Here is a 24,555-nt window from a genome sequence, read left to right as displayed (position 1 = left end):
GAAGTCCAGCAGTGAGGAGCTGAACTTTCCCCTCCTCTGCTGTCACTGCAGACGGGCAGGGCAGAGCTACAGAGCAGCGCCAGTAGCTGTTAATGAAGTGATGCTCTTTTTATTTGAGGGTCTCCTTCTGTAGAGGAAGATTTCAACCACTACCCTTTGTAACTCGGTTCCAAGGGGTTAGGGTGACACTCGAAAACAAGGGTAGGGGTAAAAAGCAGCAATGGGATCAGGCCTCGCAAGATAGATACTCTAAAACGGACTAGAGACTTTTACCCAGCGCTGTATGAATAAGCACAGAAAACTGTGGGTCTACTTCACCGTATGCGAAGGGAAAACAGAGCGAAATGAGTTCACTGTGTCCCAACAGATGGAAATCCCGCTGCAGCCGTGTTGAAATCTGACTGTAGTGTAAAGGCGGGCGGCAGCCTTGCACAACAAAGTGCTGTTGAAATTTTAAGTTGAGAAACAAACAGTGGACAATCATCTGCAAAGTCTTTTGACAGACGAGTCAAAAAATGGCCAGAATAATCTTTCAGAATATGTTTAATGTCTCATACACATACATAAATATTCACAAATATAATCTGTATGCTTAAGACGGTAAAAAAGCACAGGAATGATGAAATGATTCAGAATGCAATTTGGGGAAATACAACCAAAACGAATGATAATACTGATTTCTAATAAAATATTCTGCTACACATTAAAGAGAGCATTACAAAGTTAACATGTTTCTCTAGATTTTCCCATAAATTTAAAAGTGTATAAAAATAGAGTCCTTTCAAACTTTGGTTTGCTTCGCGTTTCTTTACATTATTCTTTTCCAACGTTAATTGCAAATGGTCCAGCTGATCCATTTGGAATGTAGCCAACACTCAGAAGAGCTCGTCGCCTCAGTGGCACATTCGTGTTGTCATCTCTTTCTGTTTGGACAGAGAAAAACAAAAGAGTGGTCAGTCTTCTCTTCAGTATAGAGCCAACAAACATTCAAACTCAAAAGTGCACACAATAAACAACTTGTTTGACTTATAAACTGAAAGTCTGTGGACATTAAATACATTTTAGGTGACCATCCAGTCCATATAGAACTGGGCAAAAGTCAGAGACCACCTTTCATTGAATTAATTTCCAATCAAAACTAAAACTGCCATTAAATTCAAGATGTTAATTTGCCAAGAAATATTTATGAGGAAATGAGATATAAGATAATCCACTCAACAAGAAAGGAGAAAGACAACGGAAAACATATGAAAAATGGGAATTTTCAAAAATGGGGCTCCTAACAACCACCTGGAAGACCTGGTAGACACCAAAACTGCCCCATCAGATAAACAGCACTTAAAGCTTTTGTCTCTGAGAGAGAGGAGAACATCAAGCTGCTTCAGATCTGAAAACATCCACAGGTGTTTCTGTCCATCCTTCCACTGTGAGAAGACCACTCAGCCCTGTGGGTCTGAAAGGATGTGTAGCTGATCAAGAAGAACCTCACTGAGAAAAGGAGATGGACACATCAAACAAAGAAGCTGGACGATGGACTGACCACCCCAGAGTCCAGACCTCAGCACCACTGAATGGGTTTCAGAAAATGATAAACAAACTTCCAAGGCTGAACTTTGGTGGCGTGGAAAAATATCTCTGCAGATTTCTTTGAAAAACTGAAAGCGAGTCTTCTGAAAATAATGGAGGTCATTTTAAAGGCCAAGAGTGACACATCAGTACTAAGTGTGTACTTTCTTGTTTAATATATAATTAATAATGTCTTCTAGTTTTTAATGCTGAAAAATGAATAACTGCACTGCCATTTTGACTGGAAATTAAATAAAATTAAATTATTATAAGGAAATTAAATATGCTGGCTCTACTTGGCCTTCATGCCACAAACAAACAAAATACACACGTTAAATCACACAAAACTATACTGAAAAAGTGAGGCACTGAACTGACTCTAATTCAGATATGTACATCACTTCCACATTAATAAAACCACAATCTTTCCAAAAGTATCCAGACAGCTCTTTTAACTAGTGGATTTAGTTTCAAGCATTCAGTTGCAGCTGTATAATCTCCATGGAAAAGCACTGATCAACAGAATGGGATGCCCTGGAGCAGCTGCACCTGAGCCTAAAGGCAACATGCTCAATGCCAAGTGTGGGCTAGGAGGGTCTAAAGCCTGTAAAGGACTGTAGAGCCGTGGAACTGCACTCTCCTCAGCACGGCTGCTTAAATGTACTTTCTGGTTCTCCACAGTTTAGTCATGTCAGAGTCCACCTGCTCCTATCACACAATGCTACCACACTAGGAGGGGGAGGGCAAGCACGTTCTTCCTCTAAGACTCGTGAAGGTCCACTATAACTACCGCACTTTATAATCCGATAACTGCAGAAATTCAGATTTTGTCAGTAATCTGATCAACACATTTACATGCACTTGAGTAATCAGATAATGGAAAACTCCAGGTCTACGTGAGTCGGGCAGTAATCAGATTTCTACTCTACAACCAGCCAATAAACGAAGAAGATGTGAAGTAAATGTAAGGTAGAGCTCAAACTTCAAGGCGTGATTTTTTAAAACACTGAATAATAACCTGAAAATATGAACATCACCTAGAACAGACGTCACTAATAGGCAGACCACAGTCCGAGTCAGGACCCAGACGCTGTCCTATACGGACCTGAACCTATAACCGATAAACTGTGGATAATTATGGTATTTTGATGGGGTGGTCCTGTTTTAATTGGCGTAACTTCTCTAGTCATTACGGGAGCTTTAGCAGACCTGGCAAACTCACAGACCAATCGCATTTGTTGTAAATATCACACGTGTCGCTACTCAGCCAATCAGATCTGTGCATTACAAAAGAGAAAGCTGACAATAAATACTGTTGAAATTTGAATTGTACTGTATTTGATTTGATATTCAGTTGTTGACTGTATAAGATGTTGATATAACTACTTATAACTACTAGGCTACTTCAGTAAACAGTATATGGCAGTGAATCATAGTTAGACGTTATGATGTTTCTGACCCTTGCTTGAGGAAACTTTCTCAAAATTGATCTTATTGAATTGTAATTAAATAGTCCTGATCTAGAAGATGAAGAAAATTTAAATTCTTTATTTTGTGTTTAGTTTCAGCGCCGCTCCAAAAGTGCTCTGCTGCCATCTCGCAACATCCACCGTCTGATCTGAGAAATCCGATTGAAACCGGAGTAAGATTTTACACGCTCTGAGAAATCTGATTACTGAGCTAAAATCCAGCCTCTTTAAGGGATTATTTAATCAGATTTAGAGATCGGAGTATGGTGTTTACATGACCATTTGAATAATAAGATAACTGCAGAAATCCAATTACGATCGGATTTCTTATTATTTCTGATAACTGATGTAAATGCACTTATTGTCAATGGTCAGCTCAAAGTGCTTGCTTGTCACATTGAGTGATGAGGGGAGAGGGAGGACCACCCTACATTGCCAGGGATCCATGGTCTCTCTCGATGACAGGGCCAACACTTGGACAGATGTGACACTCGGGAGCCCCTATGTACTTTCAATATTAAAATGATTAAAGAAATAAACCAAAACAAATAAAAACGCACTCTTTAAATGTAATGACATATTCAAAATTCCCAATTTTACACTAACCGTTAAAAATTCCAGTTTAACCAATAAGTTTTGAGGCAAAGCCTTTTGACTGCCTTGCTTTTTTTAAACCTTACATGTTATTTGAATGTAGAATAACAGCCTGATATGATTCCAATTTAATTGTGTATCCCTACCTAAAACACACACGTATGATCCCACACACTCACCAGTGGCTCCAGCTCCTTGTGGTCTGTGAGGTTGAATTCAGTAACAAAGTAGTAGAAATGCTTGTAACAGGTGTTGACATGCGCTTCTGCCCCCATGTGACTGACTCGGTCGAAATGGTGTATGTACACGTGCACGAAGACGCGGAACAGACGAGACAGGATCTTCTTGGCTACTTGCATGAAGGTCTTGGGGAATGGAGTACCTGCAGGACGAAAGAGACATGTGTTGGGGTCACTCACTAAAGCACGACCATAGAGGGAGAGAGAAAGCCTCGGTGGCGCACAGAGACTGGCATATCAGTAATGACGAGTATCAGCACTGGGCTGACATCAGTAATAATAATACAACTATTCTATTTTATTATATTATATTATTATATAACGGCAACTACTACTAATAATAATATTAAAAATTAGTTAAATGTTCAGTAATTATTCAAGTCAACGAAGTTACTTTATTTAAAGTACAATTAGGAACTCTTTATGGATTTGTTTCATAATTCATTTAATAATTCAGTGGTGGGTCTTTTGCTATATCATGAATAAATCCACTAGGACAGATTAAGCCAGTTCCCTGGATAGGTCTAAATTTCAATAACAGACTTATTAGCATTGTAAAACTCACATGCAAAATCACTACTCAAAACAATTCTGAAGGCAGCGCTACCCCGAGGCAGAACGCACGTAATTGCCTCAGAGAACAAGCACTTAAAATAACCAGTAGGTGGGGCTTGTCTTTAGAAACGTCTCTCTGTTCCTCAGAGCTGCTAACGTTGATGCTGTTACGGGACGGCGGGGAGGCGGACCCAAGCACAGAGAAGAAAACCCGTGAGAAAGTGTTTTAAATTAACTTATTGAGGCAATGGAGTGTGAATTTAGTGACTGTGCACATTGAAGGTCATCCAGAGCCAGGCTCGAACTGCCAATGTACTGGCTAGCAGGCCGAGGAGGTACCGCTGCACGCTGCACAGGTGACAATGGGGAAAAACACCTCAATGAATGGGAAGACCAAAAAAGGCAGGAAAAAGGTAGACAAAGGGGATGCTGATAGCTCTTTAATTTTTTTTCCATTCCTTTCCTTTTATTTAAATACCCACCTAGGCTGTGTCAGGTTGGGCCTAATCAGCCCGAGGTCTTCTGGGAATTGGAGTTCCCTGATCTTATGGGACCTCTATTGTCCTCTGCTGGCAGCCGGTGGCACAGGCTGGGTCCTTACAGATGCCGTGCATGAAAGTTTCTGGTGTTGTTCGTTTTTTTTTTTTTTTTTTTTTTTTTTTTTACATGGCGTTGGTTTCTCAAAAACCTGCCTGGAAAACTAGCAGCATCTTCTTTAACTGCTTGCTTGTTAGCTGGCAAAGTAATATAAATAGACTAGTAATAACGCTAACTATTAAACATGAGTGACGGCAGTTTATATACAGTTTAGTGCTGTGTTGGAACTGAAGATGTACCTCTTGCAACGATGGCAGTGTGCAGCCACCAAACTCTGCTGTGGTCAAACTATCTGCGCCTAAATCACAACTGCTCAACTTTTAAGCATATTACGGTAGTACATGCACATTGTGCGTTCATGGCACCAGCTTATATCTGATGTGTTTTGCAGCAAAGTAGCAATAAAAGAATTAGTATAAACATGCTTTCAGCACACATGGGCGTCTACTGGACAAACTGTAACGTACATCTCTCAGTCCAACTCAACCAATCACGTTCATCCCCGTCTGTTGACTGGAAACCAATTATGTTCGTTCTACCTCGAAAGTAGAGATTTCGCACATGAGCCACTGTAACACAGCCATCAGACTTAAAACCACTTCCACATACATACAAACTCAGAAACGTGTCTACAGTCACGGAGAATCATTTGTAGAGTTGCTTGAAAGTGCTAAAAAGCTAGCGTACAAGCTAATAGCACTATAATAGCTTCTGAGCTACGTAATGTTACACTGGCAAAAAGAACCAAAAAGAGTTCTTCTATTGAAACAAGTTTAACGCTGGAACAATAAAAGAACACTTTAGGGTGCCATATGGAACCATTTTCAAAAAGGTTCTATGTAGAACCATATACAACACGTTCTCATTGAATCTGAAGAGTAATGTCACCATGCAAGGAACCGTTTAAGCATGAAGTCGTTTTATGTATATGTATATATATATTATGTTTATATGTATATATAAGTGTGTGGTTACAAACACAATATAATTACATTTACCACAGTCATAACTGTAAGATACGTATGTGGATCTTCTAAATGTTTCACGGCACATTAATTTATTGATTTATTTAACTGTCTTAGGGTGACACTGGGGAACCAGCCCTGCCAACACTCAATGTAATTTGACATGTTTAGTTGCAGAGCAGACGCTCTGCTTATAGCTGCAGAAACATCACCACATCCACCACAGCCCCCACTCGGAGTTGACTGACTGAGAGCGCCGTACATGTATCTGTAAAACGTTTAGTGATGCACCGTTGCGAATGTGAAATCCTCATGTTGCACCACGAAAACAGCAGTGATTCCTTACTGATGGCATTAAATGTCCCTGCGGTCATAATATTTATTAGACACTGTGATGTCAACCAGCAACTCCAGGCCATCTCCACCGTTGTCGTCATCGCTTTGTGACTTCCTCTTTGCTTTCACGCTAAACAGGACGTCTGCTTTGAACACCGTGACTCACATGCTATGTTAAAACCACACAGCAAAAATCCCCACTGCTATATCAGTTGCTACTCAGACCACCTCCACAGGGTTAAAATGAGATTAAACTCTGAATATCAAACGGATGTTCACATTTACTTACATATTACACAAAATTGAACAATTACTTTAGCACCCAAGCATAAAATCACATCTGCTATGTCCAAATATAAGCCCTATTCACTGTACAGCGCTCTGGTTTGGGAGGCTGTCATTTTGTAGTGGTCCAAAAACACAGGGGTGAATACCCAGCGTACAATCCCACAATAGGTACTGCCCAAACAATGTACCCTTCCTAGGTGAATACCCATAATGTCCAGTGGAGGATGGAGAGGGAGTACTGCTGCAGAGTGATGAGCAAACGTGTAACGTAAGTAATCATAATAGTTTATTTCAATCATAAATTCCATTCCCTATAATAGAGCTCTATATAGTGCTCACATGCAGGAAATAGTGATTAACGGCCCATTTCAGTTCCTATAATTGTGTCCTATGTAGAGCTCCAATGTAAGAAATACAATACAACAGTACATTATGTAGAGCTCTAATGTAGGGAACAGAGATTAGGAGACCATTTCTGTTCTCTATAGTGTTCTATATATAAATGTAGAGAATAGTGATTAGGGACTATTTCAGTTCCTATAACAATGATCTGGATAGCATGATCCGGGTAACAGTAATCAGGGTCCAGTTCTGTTCCCTATAATAGTGTTCCATATAGAAATAGTGATTAACAGCCCATTTCGGTTCTATAATAGTGTCCTACATAGAGCTCCAATGTAAGAAACAGTGACTAATGGCCCATGTTAGTTCCTATAACAGTGTTTTATATTGAGCTCCAATGTAAGAAACAGTGATTAGGGGCCACTTTTGTTCCCTACAATAGTATATTATGTAGAGCTCCAGTGAAGGGAACAGACATTAGGAGACCATTTCTATTCTATATTCAGTTCTATATAGTGCTCCAAAGTTCATTGATTACACAGTGATTAGGGACTATTTCAGATCCTATAATATTGATCTATACAGTGCTCCAATGTAGGGAATAGTAATTATGGGTCAGTTCTGTTCCCAGTAATAGCATTCTATATAGTGCTCTAATGAAGGCAATAGTGACTAAGGGACCATTTCATTTCCTATAATGGTGTTCTATATAGTGCTTCAACTTAAGGTAATAGTGATTAGTGACCATTTCAGTCCTCTATCATACAGTACTATATAGTGCTTCTGAATTTCATAGGTAAGGGATAATGAAAAGAGGGGCATTTCTGTTCCATCGTGTTCTGTATGCTGCTCCAATGTAGGGAATACTGATCAGGGGGCCATTTCTGTTCATTACAGTAGTTTTCTATATAAGCTTCAATATATCGCTGTTGTTGGAACCAAACTTCATATCTCTAAAATGGTAACTTTACAGGAGAAGGAAAAAAACCTTCTTTACTGTTAATGTAAGTCAATGGAACCAGACGTCATTCTGGGCCGTTTCTTTAGGTCCATCTATCATGAAATTTACCTACAACAGGTGTTTTAAAACTGTCAAAAACTGAAAAACGTCCCGACAGCAGCGATATATAAATAGGAAACCAATAAAGCTTTTATCAAGCTTGTTTTTAGGTACTGTGTACAGGACCCTTGACTAGCTGCATTCTGAAAACGCTACCGAGACTCCATCCGCTCTCCCTGAGGATTTATATCCCGCAATGGACTCCATCCGCTCTCCCTGAGGATTTATACCCCACAATGGACTCCATCCGCTCTCCCTGAGGATTTATACCCCACAATGACCCAGTTTGAAAGACGATGCTCGGATGCCTATGACAGCAGGGAGACTCCACGTTTAGGGTGATGATGGGAGAGAGCCAAAAAGAGGCTGGATGCATTGGGAGTTCAGCAGCTACCCCTGCAAACACTCCCCGCTCGGTGCGGCTCTATTCGACTCTGTATTTAGCCTGTTTTAATAAGGTGATCACTGCCAACACTGAATGACATCCAGCAGTTATATTTACTCAGGCAGAGTTATATTTTCTTCAGAACAGCTCACTAGGAGTTAAAATTGCTCTCGCAAAGCTAAATCTGATTCACTGTGACTCCAGTCGGATCTTTTGGGAGTCACTCAACAATGCTGTTTTTAACTTTGAATATAATTTGAATGTAGAGTACCAGAGCAGCGCTATGGCCTTCTTCCGAATACTATTGTACTTCATGTAAGCTTTAACACTAAGAAATCAAGAATTCTGGTGTTTGCCATACCATTCAGTACCATTCGAATGTAATTATATAAGTAAAAATAATAAGGAATTATGCAGTAAATTTAACTGATTTGATCTGATTTTATTTTGTGTTCTAAATGTTGTTCTGTTTGTTCTGATGTCAAAAAAGAACACGACAAAGATGGATTTTCTTTCCACAGAATAACAGAATTTCTCCACTTTTTTACAATGTGTTAAATGCGAGAAACTATTCCTACTGAATTCTAGCACGCTTTTATTGGCTCTACAACTGCAGTTGCTTAGGGTTAAACAGGCGAATATTCAAATGATCAGCAGCTCTATATATTTATATGTCTAGCTGACTGTCGCTGCTATTAGAAAGCCTTGTATCTCTGAAACGGTAACTTCTAAGCATTCTGCTGTGCTATGCAGTATTTAGCAGCGCATCAGTTTGACAATATTCATGATGTCTTATCCAAGTCACATTTCTATCCATCAGTGTTCTAAAACTACACTACCCAGCATGCATTGCACAAATGCACCCGTAAAACCAGTACAGACCTCCTGTGTTAACAAAGAAGTGCACTGATGCAAAGATTAACAGAAGTCTCCCTTCATGGATCCAACCCCTTCTACGTTTTCAAAAGTTCCTCCCACCTTTGAGATGCATCATCTGAGGGAGATTTTCTGTCTCTAAACCTGAAAGTCACTCTCAACACAACTGTGGCACCTCAGATGTTGTGTGGAGTTCAGGTCTGTGGGTCCCATTTTCAATGTTTACCAAAAGAAAAAATTATGATTTATTATTATTTCAACCCCAGGTTCCTTGGCCTTTTCTCACTTTCTGTGAAGAACATACAAAATACTCCATTTTCATTGCCTTCACTCTGTTCACCCCGTACACATTTCTACTACACATGTGGTGTTGGGCTGAACCCGTGGGGAGTAAAAGTGTGGAGGTGCTGTGTCCTTCACCCTGTTCTCCTCCTACATGGCCTGCTGTTACTGTGTGTGTGTGTTTGTATGTGTTTATATATGTGTGTGTTTGTGAGGGTGGACAACATGGACAGGCTGCTGACTGGCTACAGCTGCTAAAGGAGAAACCTACGCTGGACACTTGTGATATTTTAAACATCTGGTATTTTTTACGTAAACTGTTACGGTTGTACTGATTTAATAAACCAATAATGCAGTCGGTCCACCAGACCACTGAGTAACAAACACATCAAGACGACACAAGGGTTAAGGTGCTCGTTTCAATTCTGGCCAGAGCTCCCCTATAAAAAAACTCACTGTTAAGGGAAGTTGGCACCTTCATATTTTTCAATTTCTTAAGGCAATTATTAGATGCACACTTGTTTTGATTGTGCAGGGCATCTGAATTTCGACAATTACTTCAGGCAAATATTCTAGCAGCAAACGGACAATCAAATAATTTGAGTAACTGCTTACCAACGTTGGTGGGGAAGATCTGCTCGTTGTTGATCTGTACCTCGATCCAGTCCATCAGAAGACTCATGTATTTCGGGGCGGACAGCGCCGTGGGTCGTTTGTACTTGTGCTCATCCTGCCAGCGGTACTCGTACTTGGGCCCGCCGGACATAACGGGGCAGCTCTGGTCTGTGCAGGAATCGCTGATGGTGCCGTAGATGAGGTTGATGCGGTTGAAGAAGTCGACCACGTGCACGGCCACCCAGTCGTTGAGGTCCTCTCCATGCGGCAGCTGGACAGCCAGCTTCAGGTCCAGCCCGGCGTTCAGAGACGCCTGAGCTTTCTTATGCAGCTCGAAGCGCTGGGTCCCTGGCTCGAACTTCCGCTTGGGCCGGAATGTTCTGTCTTTGTTGAAGACTTGTTTGAGGGCCAGGGACATGATTGGGCTGGTCTGGGTCTGGTGTATCAGTAGAGAATGAGGGAGAGGAAAAAGAAACAAACAACGGAGAGGTCGTTGCTATGGGCCTTCAGAGGATTACTGACAGCTGTGGGCAGTCCGGGGAAAGCAGATGCTGTAGGAGAAAGAGAGGGTCTGTATTTAGTTTTGGTTTCTTTTTCTATTCTATCTCTCTCATTAGAAGACTGGGGTTAAACAAAGCCGAAGCACATTTCTTCATACTGTCTGATATTTTTTACCAACTACCCTATTGTGGTCCTCAGACACTTCAAGCACAAATTCCTATCCACTGTAATGCTGAATCATAATAAAAATGCAAACTCTAGACACAGGGGGTCCGGAAACTTCCCTGGTCTCCCTGGAATTACAAAGAAATAACCGAACCACAAAGTACTGATGCATCACATGTTGTGAGTGAAACTGACTTTATAACACTTCTCTCAAAATGTAAAAATGGGAAACCACTGAACTATCCAGACATGTCTTTGGAGGGAATTTTGGGGGATTTCACTCCTTCAATGTGAGCCATGGGTGGCATCTGGAATGATGAGGACAACCTATCTATCTGTATTTACAACAAAGCACAGTTTATGACCAGATTTGTCGAGTATTTACACCAAATTAAACCCTAAAATCCGCATTTAGTGCCCTATTGGCTGCCGCGTAGTCAGCGTTGCTAACACAGAGTTTGTTGTTCCACGAGGCTGAAGTTGGCAAAAAGCTCCTCTTTCGAATTTCCCGTTCCACCTTAAATGGAAGTCGCTCCCTTCTGGAGCCTGAACTGCGCGTGCCACAGAACGTAACGTAACTGCTGCGCCATTTTAAGGTGGACCGGAAAATTCTGATGAGAAGCTGGCGGAGTGAGTTCACATGAGCAAAACATGTCAGGCTAAAGTAAGAAGCTTTTTTCCGTGAAAATAAAAGGCGGTAATCGCTTCTACCGGCCGCACAGCTCTATTAAAACGTTAAAATAAGCGAGCCACCCTGTTTGAAAAACTACGGTGGCCTGTAGCGCTTCAAACCAACTTACCGAAGAGATCCGGAGTCTTGTTGTTCCGCTTTGATGTAAACCACCTTTTGCGACGGCTGTAAAGCTGAATTATCCGCGGCTAACCCGGTATGAAGGTTTTATTCTTAAAGCGTGTTCTTAAAGCTACATTATGCGTGACCCCCACGTCCCACGGCGTAATTATTAGCGCGCTAAGAGTTATTAAGGTTACTGTTTGTGAGGAAAGTACACAGCAAGCCCCTCCCTGCCGAGCGAAGTACAGTACACTTCCTCTCCTCGGACGGCACTGAGCCCGCACCGCGCCCGGGGCTTTAGACCAAACACAGGTATGTGTGGAAGAGAAAAAGACCTCATAGTATGTCCTAATAATGTCTTAGTGTCTCCTCAATATCAAATCTAATCAAACCTAATTTATTTTACAGCTGATGATGTCACTACGCAGCTTCACACAATTCCAGTAAAGACAGAGTTTTAACATGAATGTAAAACCCCCAGGTGAGCAAGCCAGGAGCAACAGTGGCCAGGAGAACCTCCCTCAGAGCTGAGGAGGAAACCTTGGGAGGAACCAAGGCTCACAAGGGGGGACCCACCCTCCTCTGGTCAAGCTACCTAAAAATTATTGACCAAAAAAAAAAAAAAGTCCTATACATCACATAGGCCTGCTGTTACACTCATGTGTACTCATATAGTCATAGTATATGTAATGAAAGCAATGATGATGATATTATTATAATTCTTATTAATAATAACAATAGTAGTTGTTATAATAATGAGAACATGTTCTCTTCGTTATGAGATTCTAGCTCATAATTATGAGAAGATAAGTCATAATGACATATGTCACAATTAAAAGACCACATGTCGTAATTATAAGGCAGTGAGTCATAGTAACGAATTACCAAGTCATAATTATGAGGTGTTAAGCCATAATAATGAAAATGTAAACCTTAATTAGGTCGCAACTTTAAGGTCCTAAGTCATAATTATGAGATGCTAAGCCATAAAGATGAGGAAGTAAGTCACAATTTTAAGAGGTGAAGTCATAATTATAAGAAAGTCATAATTAGAAGATGCGGAGTCCTAATTATGGGAAAGTAAATCTTAATTATGACATTTGTTATTATGAGCTATTAAGTCATCATTATCAAATCTCATTATTATGAGATTCTAAGAAGCAATTAGAAGACACTAAGTAGTCATTGAGATGTGAAGTCATAATTATAAGACGCTAAGTCATAATTATGAGATACTAAATCATAATTATGAGATGCTATGTCATATTTGCGAGATACGAAGAAGAAATGATAAGACACTAAATCGTAATTCTGAGATGCTAAATCATAATGATGAGAAAGTAAGTCATAACTATGAGATGCAAAGTCATAATTACGAGATACTAAAACAATTATGAGATAGTAAATCATAATTATGAGATACTGAATCATAATTACAAGATACGAAGACGAAATTATAAGACGGTAAGTAATAATTATGAGATGCTAAGTCATAATGAGGTGAAAGTAAGTCCAAGCTATGAGATGCAGTCATAATTATGAGATACTAAGAATAAACTATGAGATAGTAAATGAAGAAACTACGAGATAGTAAATCATAATCGTGAGCTGCTAAGTCATAATTATGAGATACTAAGAAGAAACTATGAGATAGTAAATCATAATCGTGAGCTGCTAAGTCATAATTATGAGATACTAAGAAGAAACTATGAGATAGTAAATCATAATCATGAGATGCAAAGTCATAATTATGAGATACTAAGAAGAAAATCTGAAACACTAAATCATAATTACGAGATACTAAGAAAAAACTATGAGACACTAAGTCATAATTATGAGATACTAAGAAGAAACTATGAAACACTAAGTCATAATTATGAGATACTAACAAGAAATAATTATGGGAAATGTTCTTATTATTATGACTTACTAAATGGCTCTACATTTTTTTTCCAGTGCTGGAAAAAGGCTTTCCTAGGTATGGTGCTTCCTGGATGATACACATTTTTAAATTAGTAACACTTATAAAAAATTGCAAAAAATTATGTCTTGGCGAGTGAAATCATCCTAATTCTTGTCACTGGCTTCATTTGACTTAATATCCACTGCCTTCATTTGACTTAATATCCACTGCCTTCATTTGACTTAATATCCACTGGCTTCATTTGACTTAATATCCACTGCCTTCATTTGACTCAATATCCACTGGCTTCATTTGACTTAATATCCCCTGCCTTCATTTGACTTAATATCCACTGCCTTCATTTGACTCAATATCCACTGGCTTCATTTGACTTAAAATCCCCTGCCTTCATTTGACTTAATATCCACTGCCTTCATTTGACTTAATATCCATTTGACTCAAATGAAGGCAGTGGATATTAAGTCTGCCTTTATTTGACTTAATATCGCCTTTATTTGACTCAGTGGTCTGAATTTACACAAACGTGTCAGTCAGTTGCACATGAATGAAATATGTCAGTGTGATTCTCACCGAAGGATGTAAACAACAGTGTTACAGTAACATTTTATTCACATGCAAATGGCCGATGCATTTGAGCCATAAACCATTCTTTCCCAATGTAGTCTGGGTATCGTGACCTGCTTGTACATTAAATAACTTCATTCATTCTCTTTGGATTGTTTTTGCATGGTTTATTACACGTAAACATGAGAACATCCAACAAAAAGTACGACATGAATCCACTCCGAAGCATTAAATTATAGAGTGTATTCAGAGAGAACTCTGAATGTGAAAACATTGATGAGTTTTTTAAAATATGACCTCATTCTTCAACCAGATTAATTTCTTGGAGTGAATCGAGAGGGCGTTTTTTTCTTGGCTGCCAATCAGCAGTACAAAAGTAACATTCAGAATTTCCTCTCTGATGTTTAGCTCAGACTGTCTGCCATCATCGTTTGAATACTTTTGGAAAACATGAAGTGGCAATGACACGTAAAAGCAAGCGCTAGGCGTTCATTCTCAAAAAGGAAAACAAAGACTGCTTAACTTGCATCACTATGTCAAACAGGATGTGACAGAAATAGCCCTTATTTTTCTAAAAACAAAAGTCATCAGCTTTTGCTTGGAATATTTCAGCACAGCAGGTCCTGCGGGAGGCCACAGTCTAAGGCAATGGATCCCAATCCCATTCCTGCACTGCACGTCCCTTTTCTAATATACATAAGCTCCACACGGGCTGTTATAAATTCCTTCATGAGCATGAAAAGCACTGAACGGTGCAGTCAGGGCTGGCACTGAGGGCCCTGAGATGTGCTAATCATCAGCTTTCACGGTTTCTCCATTTGCCTCAGTGGCAGCCTTCTTAGAAATGGAGTAATAGTAGGTCCTCATTTTCTCCTCCACCTTCGCAAAGCCTGGCCTCTCTTCATACCTGGAGACAAACATAATGCAGCATTAGTTTTATGTGGTCATGATTATTCTCAGATGCACTCAGAGGCCAGTTTATTAGAAAGTCTTCTTTTGTAGCTCCACAGGTAGAAACTGTAGCGCATTTGTTGATGTACAGTGTGTGCTGGCCCTTCATCAATGGTCAGTTAGATAGTGGACCCCTATCACCTTAGCAATGACACTTACATGTGATGAGAATTGTCCACCATCCATATCTGGTCAACAGCAATCCACTGACCAGTGACAAAAGGGGTAGAGGGGGCTAGTAAAGTGTAGGTGTCTCTAACAAAGTGGCCAAAGAGTGCAAACCACATGTCTAGTAAAATGATCATTAATCTATGTTAATGAAGACTACATCTCCCAGAAGCATGCAGTGCTTTTATTATATCACTCTTTGATATGTAAAGCAAAGCTGCCCTTGAGTCGCCTTTTTCATTGGCTTCTTTTCAGAGGGGTTTCTGCTGTGAAGTCATTTATACACACACACATATATATATATATATATGTATGTATGTATGTATACAGTCACGTACTTGTATGTCCAGCAGTCTTTCATCAGCTCATACATGGGCTCCGGGCAGCCAGGTGGACTGTCCATGCGGCTGCCATTCTGAATGAAGCTGATCACCTCTGGGCCTTTCATTTTCTACAGTGGACAAAAACATGCTTTGTCAATAAAGAGCAACTTGCTTAAAAGTATATATATGTGTATATATTGGGACAAAATTATCAATAAAAATTGTTATTTTTAATGAATTAAATTCACAGATTTTTTTTTATAAAGTTGGAGCATCTCTGTTCTCTCCACGAACAGTACAAACCTGCTTCATGCCGCATGTGTAACAATTGCTAAGGGCCCTTAATGACTTTTAACATAACATAAAGACTTTTAACATACGTCCTTTCAAAGTATGGAGCATGCATATTTTCATAAAGTCAGTCACCGTAATCAAAACATACTGCTGTTTAGCAAAGTTACTCACTGTGAACGAGAAATAGGTATGTTCCAAAATGACTTGCAACAGCTAAATTTTGTTATTTTGACTGTGGAAAAACTAGGAATAATGTAAATAGCTGGAGTTATATTGTTCATTTTGTGACATGTACAGACAATTCATTTTCTCCATAATAATTCATATTCCCCACAAGGGGGAGCTGTTAGCACTCAAACCAGTTTTCTGTGCTTCACTGAAAGAGAAGAAACCCACACCAGCAGGATCTCACAAATGCATGTAAAGGCTATGAAACAGTCACTGGGGCAGTAGCCCTCTTGTCACTGGGGTAGCTCCCCTTAAGGGTACATCTCAGTACCTTTAGTCAGGGACAAGGTGGGTTAAAAACTTTGGGCTTCTTAGCTTTTCCAGAGGCATCAGTGTCACAGAGGTTGTTGTGAAGGGGGCAGTCGTGGGCTGGAGTTTATGGAATCGGCCCTGTAACTGGAAGTTTGCTGGTTCGATCCCCAGAGCCGACAGCATGTGACTGAGGTGTCCTTGAACATAACCCTCAACTGCTCCTTGGGTGCTTTGGATAGGGCTGCCCACCGCTCTGGACAAGTGTGCTCACTGCCCCCTAGTGTGTGTGTGTCCTCACTAGTGTGTATGTGGTGTTTCACTGCACGGATGAGTTAAATGCGGAGGTGAAGTTTCCCCGTTGGGACTAATAAGGGTCTCTTAATCTTAGAAATTGAGATATGGTCTCAGTTTACAATTTAATATCAGTCTGTATGTATACCTTGTAAGGCTTTCCTCCATAAGAGAAGGCTTCCCACATGGTGACCCCGAAACTCCAAACATCGCCTTTACTGGAGAACTTGTGGAAGTTGATGCACTCTGGAGCGTACCACTTCAGAGGCCATTTTCCTAATGTACGAGCCTAAACACATACAAATACATAATGATCTTTAATGTTTCACACACAAAAACAAACCCACAAGCTCTATCAATTAGGCTTCCCTGTGATCCTCTGTGGACTGTGAGTTTGACCTCTTTAATAAAGTCAACTGCATAAAAAGAGATGGAAGTAAACAGCTCTACTGCTCAAGTCTCCCTGCAAAACACATGCCAGGCCAACACGTTCACACAGTTATCTGGCCACAATCTGATGTTTTTGGCACTACAGAGAGCTTCAGTTCAACAGAAGTTAGCAGAATAACAGTGGTGAAGTGCTTTTATTGTGTTTTAGTGCTTTAGAAACATTTTTAACATATTTTAAGGGCCCAAATCATGGAAATGTTCCTTTTTGATATGAGGGTTTGGTGTAGCACATGGTGTAGTATGTAAACAAGGTAAGTTAAAAGGTGCTGTTCACCGCCAAGTGCACAGGATCCACAGGATACAGTGTTTACTCGAGTACTGTGTGTATCCTACCTCAGTAACTGCTGTGCTCACCTATGTTATCTGACTGCGTCTACTCACAGATCACAGCATGTTAAATAATCTTGGCATCTTATTCCACACCCTTGCCTCATGCTCAGAAATGAGGGCTGTGTCAGCACTGCACTGTCCTGTCCGTTCACTATGTCTAATGTCTGTTTTATTTATGGTATTTATTGTGTTGCTTCTAGTCACATTTCTTTGCACGCTTGCATTTGTTTCCATGTTGCACCTCGTAATTTCACTCCACTGTGTACTTGTACAAAGATGGAATGACAATAAAAGCCTCTTGACTCCAAGCTAAACTGCAAAAATAGCACGTCTTGAATTACGTCTTGAATATTTACACATAACCCATTCAGCCAGCGGCTGTTTAGCCCATGCCCAATCATGTTGAAGTTATGAGTGTTTCAACCTGGATTGCTTTTTAATGATGCACAATACAAAGCAGCCAATCAGAGCAGAGGTCATATACATATCAGTCTTAAAGGCACAGCAACCAAAACTCTGTTTAAAGAGCGGTTGGGAAATGACCGTGCAAATATGAATTATTATTTTGGTACATAAACCCACACAAATGTCATAAGTGAAGTCTTGCCTTGTAATAGTTGTCATCTGCTCCCAGAGCCTTAGACAGGCCGAAGTCGCTGATCTTGGCATAATGTTGGTTCACCAGCAGCACATTACGAGCCGCTAAGTCTCTATGCACAAAATTCTTCTCCTCCAAATACTTCATCCCCAGCGACACCTGGTGCATCAGCTCCACCACGTTATCCACTGGCACCTGATCTCTGAACACACACACACACACACACACACACACACACACACACACACACACACACACACACAGTTATCCTTTGGTTGGAAGAAATTCATTAATGCTTGTGGCAGGTATTTGCCAGGGAATTCTACTGATTTTCCAACTCAGAAGAAATGGAAACACGGTTATTCAGAGCGGTTTGGTGTGAAATGCTCTGTTCTAGAGACACTTCGCAAATCAGAACTGTTCACAGTGGTGGTGATAGGTGTCACGCCTCGGAACAACTCGCAGTTCGAAACGGACTGCATTTCCCAGACTCCTTCACGGGAGCATGCGACAGCGCAACTTCCTCTTGATGCGGCGCCCAAGTCGAACTACACCACCCACAATCCCAACGGGGATCACGTGACTCTGTTAGACCAACCTATCAGTGTTCTCAGTCACCTGATTACTGACTTGATTCACCTGTGTATATTTGTCACATGGTCAAAGCAGATTATAAGCCTGGGCTTTAGAACTAGTCAGTGTGAAGTATTGTTTGCTTCTTTGATTGTGTTTGCTTGTTTTTTGACCTTTGCTTGGCGTCCCGTTTTTCTGGTTTTGCTTGCCCCTTTCTGGACCTCTGCCTTGGACTCTTGCTGTGTGCTTTTGACAACTTTTTGCCTGCCCTGCGTCTACGTCTCTTGCCTGCCTCCTTGGTTTTGTTTGTTTGAAGTTATCATCACCTTTGTGATCCTGCTGCACCTTCTGCCTTTGACCCAAGCTAGTACTCTGACTACGCTTTCATCTGGAGAGAATAAAACTCGTCTTATTCTCTTAATCTGCACACGTCTGAATTCTGTTAACGGGTCACAATAGGAACCAGATGTCCACCCCTAAAAGCTCCCTCACAGAAAGTTACTACATGAAATGGTGGCAAACACACTGCTTGCTGTCTGAGACATTGTTTTACAATATAATAGCTTTGAAAAGGTTTTGACCTAAAACTCATTTTTAAAAAGCTATTTATGGTGGACGGGTACAGGCAGAGTGTCTTGAGGCAAAATTGAGCCCAAAGAAACTTTTTTTCCCCCAGATATACCACTGTTTTACTATTATAAACATTACTTATAAAACTAAGAAGATGCACGTAGGTTCAAAGGTCTTGGAGGATAACCACCACTTGAAAGAAAATCTGAAGTCTCTCTACAATGAACCATTTCACAAGCATTAATTTAACCAGAAATAAAACAAAAGTATTCATTTGATAATGTAGTAATGCATAAAGTAACATGTTACCTTTGTGTACCGGCAAAAACGCTTATTTGTCTACAAGCATTATGTTAAACAACACTAATAAACATGCAGAAAAAGTCTTACATACCAAGTTTAACTTCCACTGTTTGTAGTGTGCTTTGCAGGAACACTCTGCACACTTCCTCACTCTCAAATTAGTTCCATAGTAGTGGCTGAATGATTCATTGATCTTCTTTCGGCTGCTCCCTTTAGGGGTCGCCACAGCGGATCATCTGCCTCCATCTTGCCCTATCCACTGCCTCCTCTACTTTCACACCAACCATCTCCATGTCCACCTTCACTACATCCATAAACCTTCTCTGAGGTCTACCTCTTCTCCTTCTACCCGGCAGCTCCATCTCCAACATTCTTTGACCAATATATCCACTATTCCTCCTCAACACATGTCCAAACCATCTCAACCTGGCCTCTCTGGCTTTATCTCCAAACTGCTCCACCTTCACTGTCCCTCTGATTTGCTCATTTCTAATCTTGGAATGATTCATTGATGTTATTGTATAATTTGAAGTGTCTATGTTCAAGCTGTTATTATAGTTTGTCTTACTTCTTGGAGGAGAGGAACTTGTTGAGTGGTCCAGCAGAGGCCATTTCCATGACCAGCATCAGCGCCTCAGCCTGGCACAGTCCAATCATGCGCACAATGTAGGGATTATCCAGCTGGTGCATGATCTCAGCCTCGCGCATCATCTCATCCTTGACCGACTTCTCATTCTCACTCTTCAGAACCTTAATGGCCACATCTATGTGCTTACTGAGAGAGAGAGAGAGAAAATCATAAGTCATATATTTACAGTGTACTTGCAGTACAGAGCAGTATCAACAGAGACTGACCTCACAAGCTTCTGAGTCAAAGGCATCGCTTGTTTTGTAAGAACCTACACTATATTTCCAGAAGGATTCCATCATCCATCCAGATCATTGAATTCAGGTGTTCCAATCACTTCCATGGCCACAGGTGTATAAAGCCAAGCCCCTAGGCCTGCAGACTGCTTCTACAGACATTAGTGAAAGAATGGGTCGCTCTCAGGAGCTCAGTGAATTCCAGCGTGGTGCCGTGATCGGACGCCACCTGTGCAACAAGTCCAGTCGTGAAATTTCCTCACTACTAAATATTCTACAGTCAACTGTCAGTGGGATTATAACAAAGTGGAAGTGATTGGGAACGACAGCAGCTCAGCCACAAAGTGGTCGGCCACGTAAAATGACAGAGCGGGGTCAGCGGATGCTGAGGGGCATAGTGTGCAGAGGTCGACAACTTTCTGCAGAGTCAATCACTACAGACCTCCAAACTTCATGTGGCCTTCAGATCAGCTCAAGAACAGCGTAGAGAGCTTCATGGAATGAGTTTCCATGGCCGAGCAGCTGCATCCAAGCCTTACATCACCAAGCGCGATGCAAAGCGTGGAATGCAGTGGTGTAAAGCGCCGCCACTGGACTCTAGAGCAGTGGAGACGAGTTCTCTGGAGTGAGGAATCACGCTTCTCCATCTGGCAATCCGATGGATGAGTCTGGGTTTGGCGGTTGTTTTTCAGCAGGTGGGCTCGGCCCCTTAGTTCCAGTTAAGGGAACTCTTAATGCTTCAGCAGACCAAGAGATTTTGGACAATTTCATGCTCCCAACTTTGTGGGAACAGTTTGAGGACGGCCCCCTCCTGTTCCAACATGGACCAAACCTTTGTATCTCCATTTTTGTCAGTTTTCAGTTTTTGACCTAATGTGAAAGCACCTATGGTCCTTTACATTGTGTGTTAATTTCATGATGAATCAACCAAAAGAAACAGCTCAGAAATACTTGGAAAAAATTCCATTGTTTCACCTTAAAGGTAAAGCAGGTTTTGTCTTTCTCTTGTAAAGTTACCATTTTGGAGATACACGGTTTCGTTCCCGAAAACAGTGATAAGCTCACCACAGTTTCATCCAAAAACATCATGAACAATATCTTCTTTTCTCCTCAGGAACATTTGCTGATATCTCTAGGAAGCTCTTTCACATGTTTCCATCCTCAGTAACCACACTCACCTCTTCATCTTATACACTCCTTTCTTCACACAGCCGAAGTTGCCTGACCCAAGCTCCACTTCGTCCACCATCAGCTTCTCGCGCTTGATGAAGAGCGTCTTCTCTTGGAGCTCTTTCGGGTCAGCGTACGGGCTGACAAACTCATCACTGTCCATCGGCAGATTCCTCCCGGGAGGGAGGTTGGACAAGGTTATACATGCTCCAGGAACTGGAGACAATAACAGATAATAACAAGAAAATAGTGTTTAGATAAGAAGAAGATGGTGATGAATTTCTCATGCCCTTGCTTGCATCACGTAACGAGAGAAGTACTTTGCCTCACTTTGGAATCATTTTCTGGAGCATTAAGGCTGGACTGATATAAAACCTTTGCAACCGATACCAATTTTAAGGGGCTAAACATTTTGATAACAGATAATAGTATTACATCAATTTTACAACATATATTAAACTTACTTTAACCCCTTAATATCTCATATTAATTACATTTTAAGGCTTATTATTCAGAAACTACAGGGACTTCAGTGCAAACTGGTTGAACTATTCGTATGTTATAGAAGCGTGTAATAAAATAAATTATAATATAAATAAATTATAAACAGGGGGTGACTCAGGGGCACAACTATCTAAGGGGGGTTGCTCTATCAACGGGAGATTGCAATCCAGGTGATGGCGTGATTGGTGCTTTATGGGTGATATTTTCACCCATGGCAATAAAAAAATCAGGTGGTCAGTTGTGGCCAAATTACATGTATCAACCAAATACTGTATTCCATTGCTGTTCTGTGTTGCTACCTCAGTGATTCATGTATGCTTGGCTCTCCGCTAAGCTTCTAGTATGTCATAGTATGTTACACCCTCCTTTGCACAGCTCCACATATTCTCAGTACTGTGCTGTATTTAGTCTTTCATATTTATTGTACTGTACTGTCTGCACTGCGTATATTGCATTGTCTCGCTCTTGTGTTCCTGCCTTGTTCTTGGAGTAACGTTGTTTTGTTTCACTATGTGCTGAAATGATTTTGTTTATGATTTGATTATTTCTTTTTTTTGTTTTTTTTATCAACCAAATTCATATCACTGCAAACTGAAACTGCCAGCAGCTTTCCAATTTTTCAAACTTCATGCATAATTCAGTCACTAAAATGTAAATAAAGTCATTCAGAGTGGTTTGGTGTGAATTGCTCCATTCTAGAGCAACTTTGGTGGTGATAGGAGCCAAACTCTGAGAGTTTAATGCCCCTAAAAGTTAACACACAGAAAGTTATCGCCTGAAATAGTTCGAAATAAGTTTCCTGATGCTGGAGAGACTGTTTTATGACACGTGGCCTAAAATGTATTTTTTGGAGATGCAGAGGTACATGCATACGGTAACATAGTCCCTGCAGAAAACCAGGTTTACCACTATTTTGCATCATCAACTTTGCATAAAACATTTAAGAAAGCTTACATGTCATTTTGGATAGTAAATAAAATGGCGTGATTTGTGTTTTGTGCATCACAGCCCCTGGTTCCCGTCACCACCACTGTAGGGTCTACAAGTTTCTGCACAGCGAGTGTCACATCAAATCACCCTGAATGACTTCATTACATGTCAACTAATACAGAAGCGCAGAACTTTTGTCTCAGTGTTCATGTCTGCAGTATTTTCCAGCATTGCCACATTGTTCAATGAGCACTGCGCTGACATGAACTCACCTTCAGGGGGCGGTGTGTAGCCGTTTCCTCTCGCCCTCCTCTGCAACGAAAGACAGAGAGAAAAACAAGAGTCAGCTCGGTCTGGGTGTCTTATTTATGATGAGATCACAGCAGCAGTAGGTGAATGATTCTGATACTCACTCCTGCCGGCACTGCTGGAGTCACTGGAGGGAGAGAGAGAGAGAGAGAGACAGAGAGAGAGAGACAGAGAGAGAGAGACAGAAAGAGAGAGAGAGAGACAGAAAGAGAGATAGACAGAAAGAGTGGGTGGGAGAGAGAGAGAGAGAGACACAGAGAGAGAGAGAGACAGAAAGAGAGATAGACAGAGAAAGAGAGAGACAGATAGAGAGATAGAGAAAGAGATAGACAGAGAAAGAGTGGGTGGGAGAGAGAGAGATAGAGACAGAAAGAGAGAGAAGGAGAGAGACAGAGAGAGAGAGACAGCGAGAGACAGAGAGACAGAATGAGAGAGAGAGAAGGAGAGAGAGACAGAAAGAGAGAGACGGAATGAGAGAGAGACAGAGAAAGAGAGGGAGAGAAAGAGTGGGTGGGGGAGAGAGAGAGAGAGAAAGCAAGAGAGAGAGACAGAGAGAAAGAAAGAGAGAGAGACGGAATGAGAGAGAGACAGAGAAAGAGAGAGAGAAGGAGAGAGAGAGAGAATGAGAGAGAGAGAGAAAGAGGGAGAGACAGAGTGGGTGGCGGAGACAGAGAGAGAGAGAGAGAGAGAGAGAGAGAGAGAGAGAGAGAGAGAGAGAGAGAGAGATGAGCTCAGTTCTACACAGATCACTAATAAAACATCTAATAGAGCAGCCACATATGGAAAAAAACATATTCCAAATTTATTTAATATATTTTTGTGCGATGTATGAGAATGGCCTAAAAATGTGTTTGTGAAATATATATTTAAATGCGTTGAAAAGTGTTTGTTATTATATATTTTCAGTTGTACGTAGTTGTAATAAAGGTTACAGATATAGATCTGTGTATTTCAAATAAACAGGATATCAAATCATAACTGCATTTGAGTAGCAATACCTGTAACGCTTGTGTCATGTCAAAGGTTCATGTATTAATATTTCAAATTAAGATGCTAGAAGAAAGATACTAGAATAGAAATTAAGATACTAGAATAGAAATTTATATAGGTATCCAAACTGTGAAGTGCATTACATAGTGTTTTAGGTATTGTCATAATTTTCCAAAAGTATTTGATAAATACATTTACTTATATCTATTTTTACATGTTTCTATGTTTAATATTTAACCATACATTTTAAAACAAATGCATTTTAAAATATGTTTGGTTAATAGGGCAATGTATTCCAAAATATAATTCTAATTGTAATTAGGAATATATTGTGTATATTA

At 40.6% G+C, this 24,555-nt stretch overlaps 2 protein-coding genes across 2 annotated transcripts in view; both read right to left on the bottom strand.

Moving 5' to 3' along the window:
- Positions 1 to 525: 525 nt before the first annotated feature.
- On the bottom strand, positions 526 to 11,830 carry mob3a (MOB kinase activator 3A). Its single transcript, XM_017718174.2, has 4 exons — positions 11,636 to 11,830; positions 10,170 to 10,720; positions 3,809 to 4,011; positions 526 to 923 (listed from the first exon to the last, which is right to left on the bottom strand). Exons 2-4 carry the CDS (start codon positions 10,585 to 10,587, stop codon positions 894 to 896), a joined length of 651 nt encoding a protein of 216 aa, XP_017573663.1. The 5' UTR covers positions 10,588 to 10,720; positions 11,636 to 11,830; the 3' UTR covers positions 526 to 893.
- Positions 11,831 to 14,268: 2,438 nt separating this feature from the next.
- LOC108439652 (tyrosine-protein kinase ZAP-70) overlaps positions 14,269 to 24,555 on the bottom strand; it is a 36,112-nt gene continuing 25,825 nt past the window's right edge. The window contains exons 6-13 of the mRNA XM_017718172.1: positions 23,329 to 23,351; positions 23,188 to 23,227; positions 21,490 to 21,697; positions 20,016 to 20,222; positions 18,011 to 18,203; positions 16,772 to 16,912; positions 15,574 to 15,686; positions 14,269 to 15,023 (exon numbers count right to left, since the gene is read on the bottom strand). Coding sequence (XP_017573661.1) covers positions 14,906 to 15,023; positions 15,574 to 15,686; positions 16,772 to 16,912; positions 18,011 to 18,203; positions 20,016 to 20,222; positions 21,490 to 21,697; positions 23,188 to 23,227; positions 23,329 to 23,351 — 1,043 coding nt within the window. The 3' untranslated portion in view covers positions 14,269 to 14,905. The remainder of the gene's footprint in view (positions 15,024 to 15,573; positions 15,687 to 16,771; positions 16,913 to 18,010; positions 18,204 to 20,015; positions 20,223 to 21,489; positions 21,698 to 23,187; positions 23,228 to 23,328; positions 23,352 to 24,555) is intronic.

Source organism: Pygocentrus nattereri, chromosome 28, assembly GCF_015220715.1.
Source record: "Pygocentrus nattereri isolate fPygNat1 chromosome 28, fPygNat1.pri, whole genome shotgun sequence".
NCBI classification, from domain to species: Eukaryota; Metazoa; Chordata; class Actinopteri; order Characiformes; family Serrasalmidae; genus Pygocentrus; species Pygocentrus nattereri.
The sequence above is the reverse complement of the archived record's forward strand: the minus strand, read 5'-3'. Positions and strand labels throughout refer to the sequence as shown.

What these genes read in the sequence shown, in the direction of transcription:
- mob3a (XM_017718174.2), bottom strand. Translation starts at nt 10,587, where the DNA reads ATGTCCCTGGCCCTCAAACAAGTCTTCAACAAAGACAGAACATTCCGG. An exon ending in GATCTTCCCCACCAACGTTG is followed by an intron (nt 4,012 to 10,169) that starts GTAAGCAGTTAC and finishes TTCGTCCTGCAG; the next exon opens with GTACTCCATTCCCCAAGACC. An exon ending in ACAAGGAGCTGGAGCCACTG is followed by an intron (nt 924 to 3,808) that starts GTGAGTGTGTGG and finishes CTGTCCAAACAG; the next exon opens with AAAGAGATGACAACACGAAT.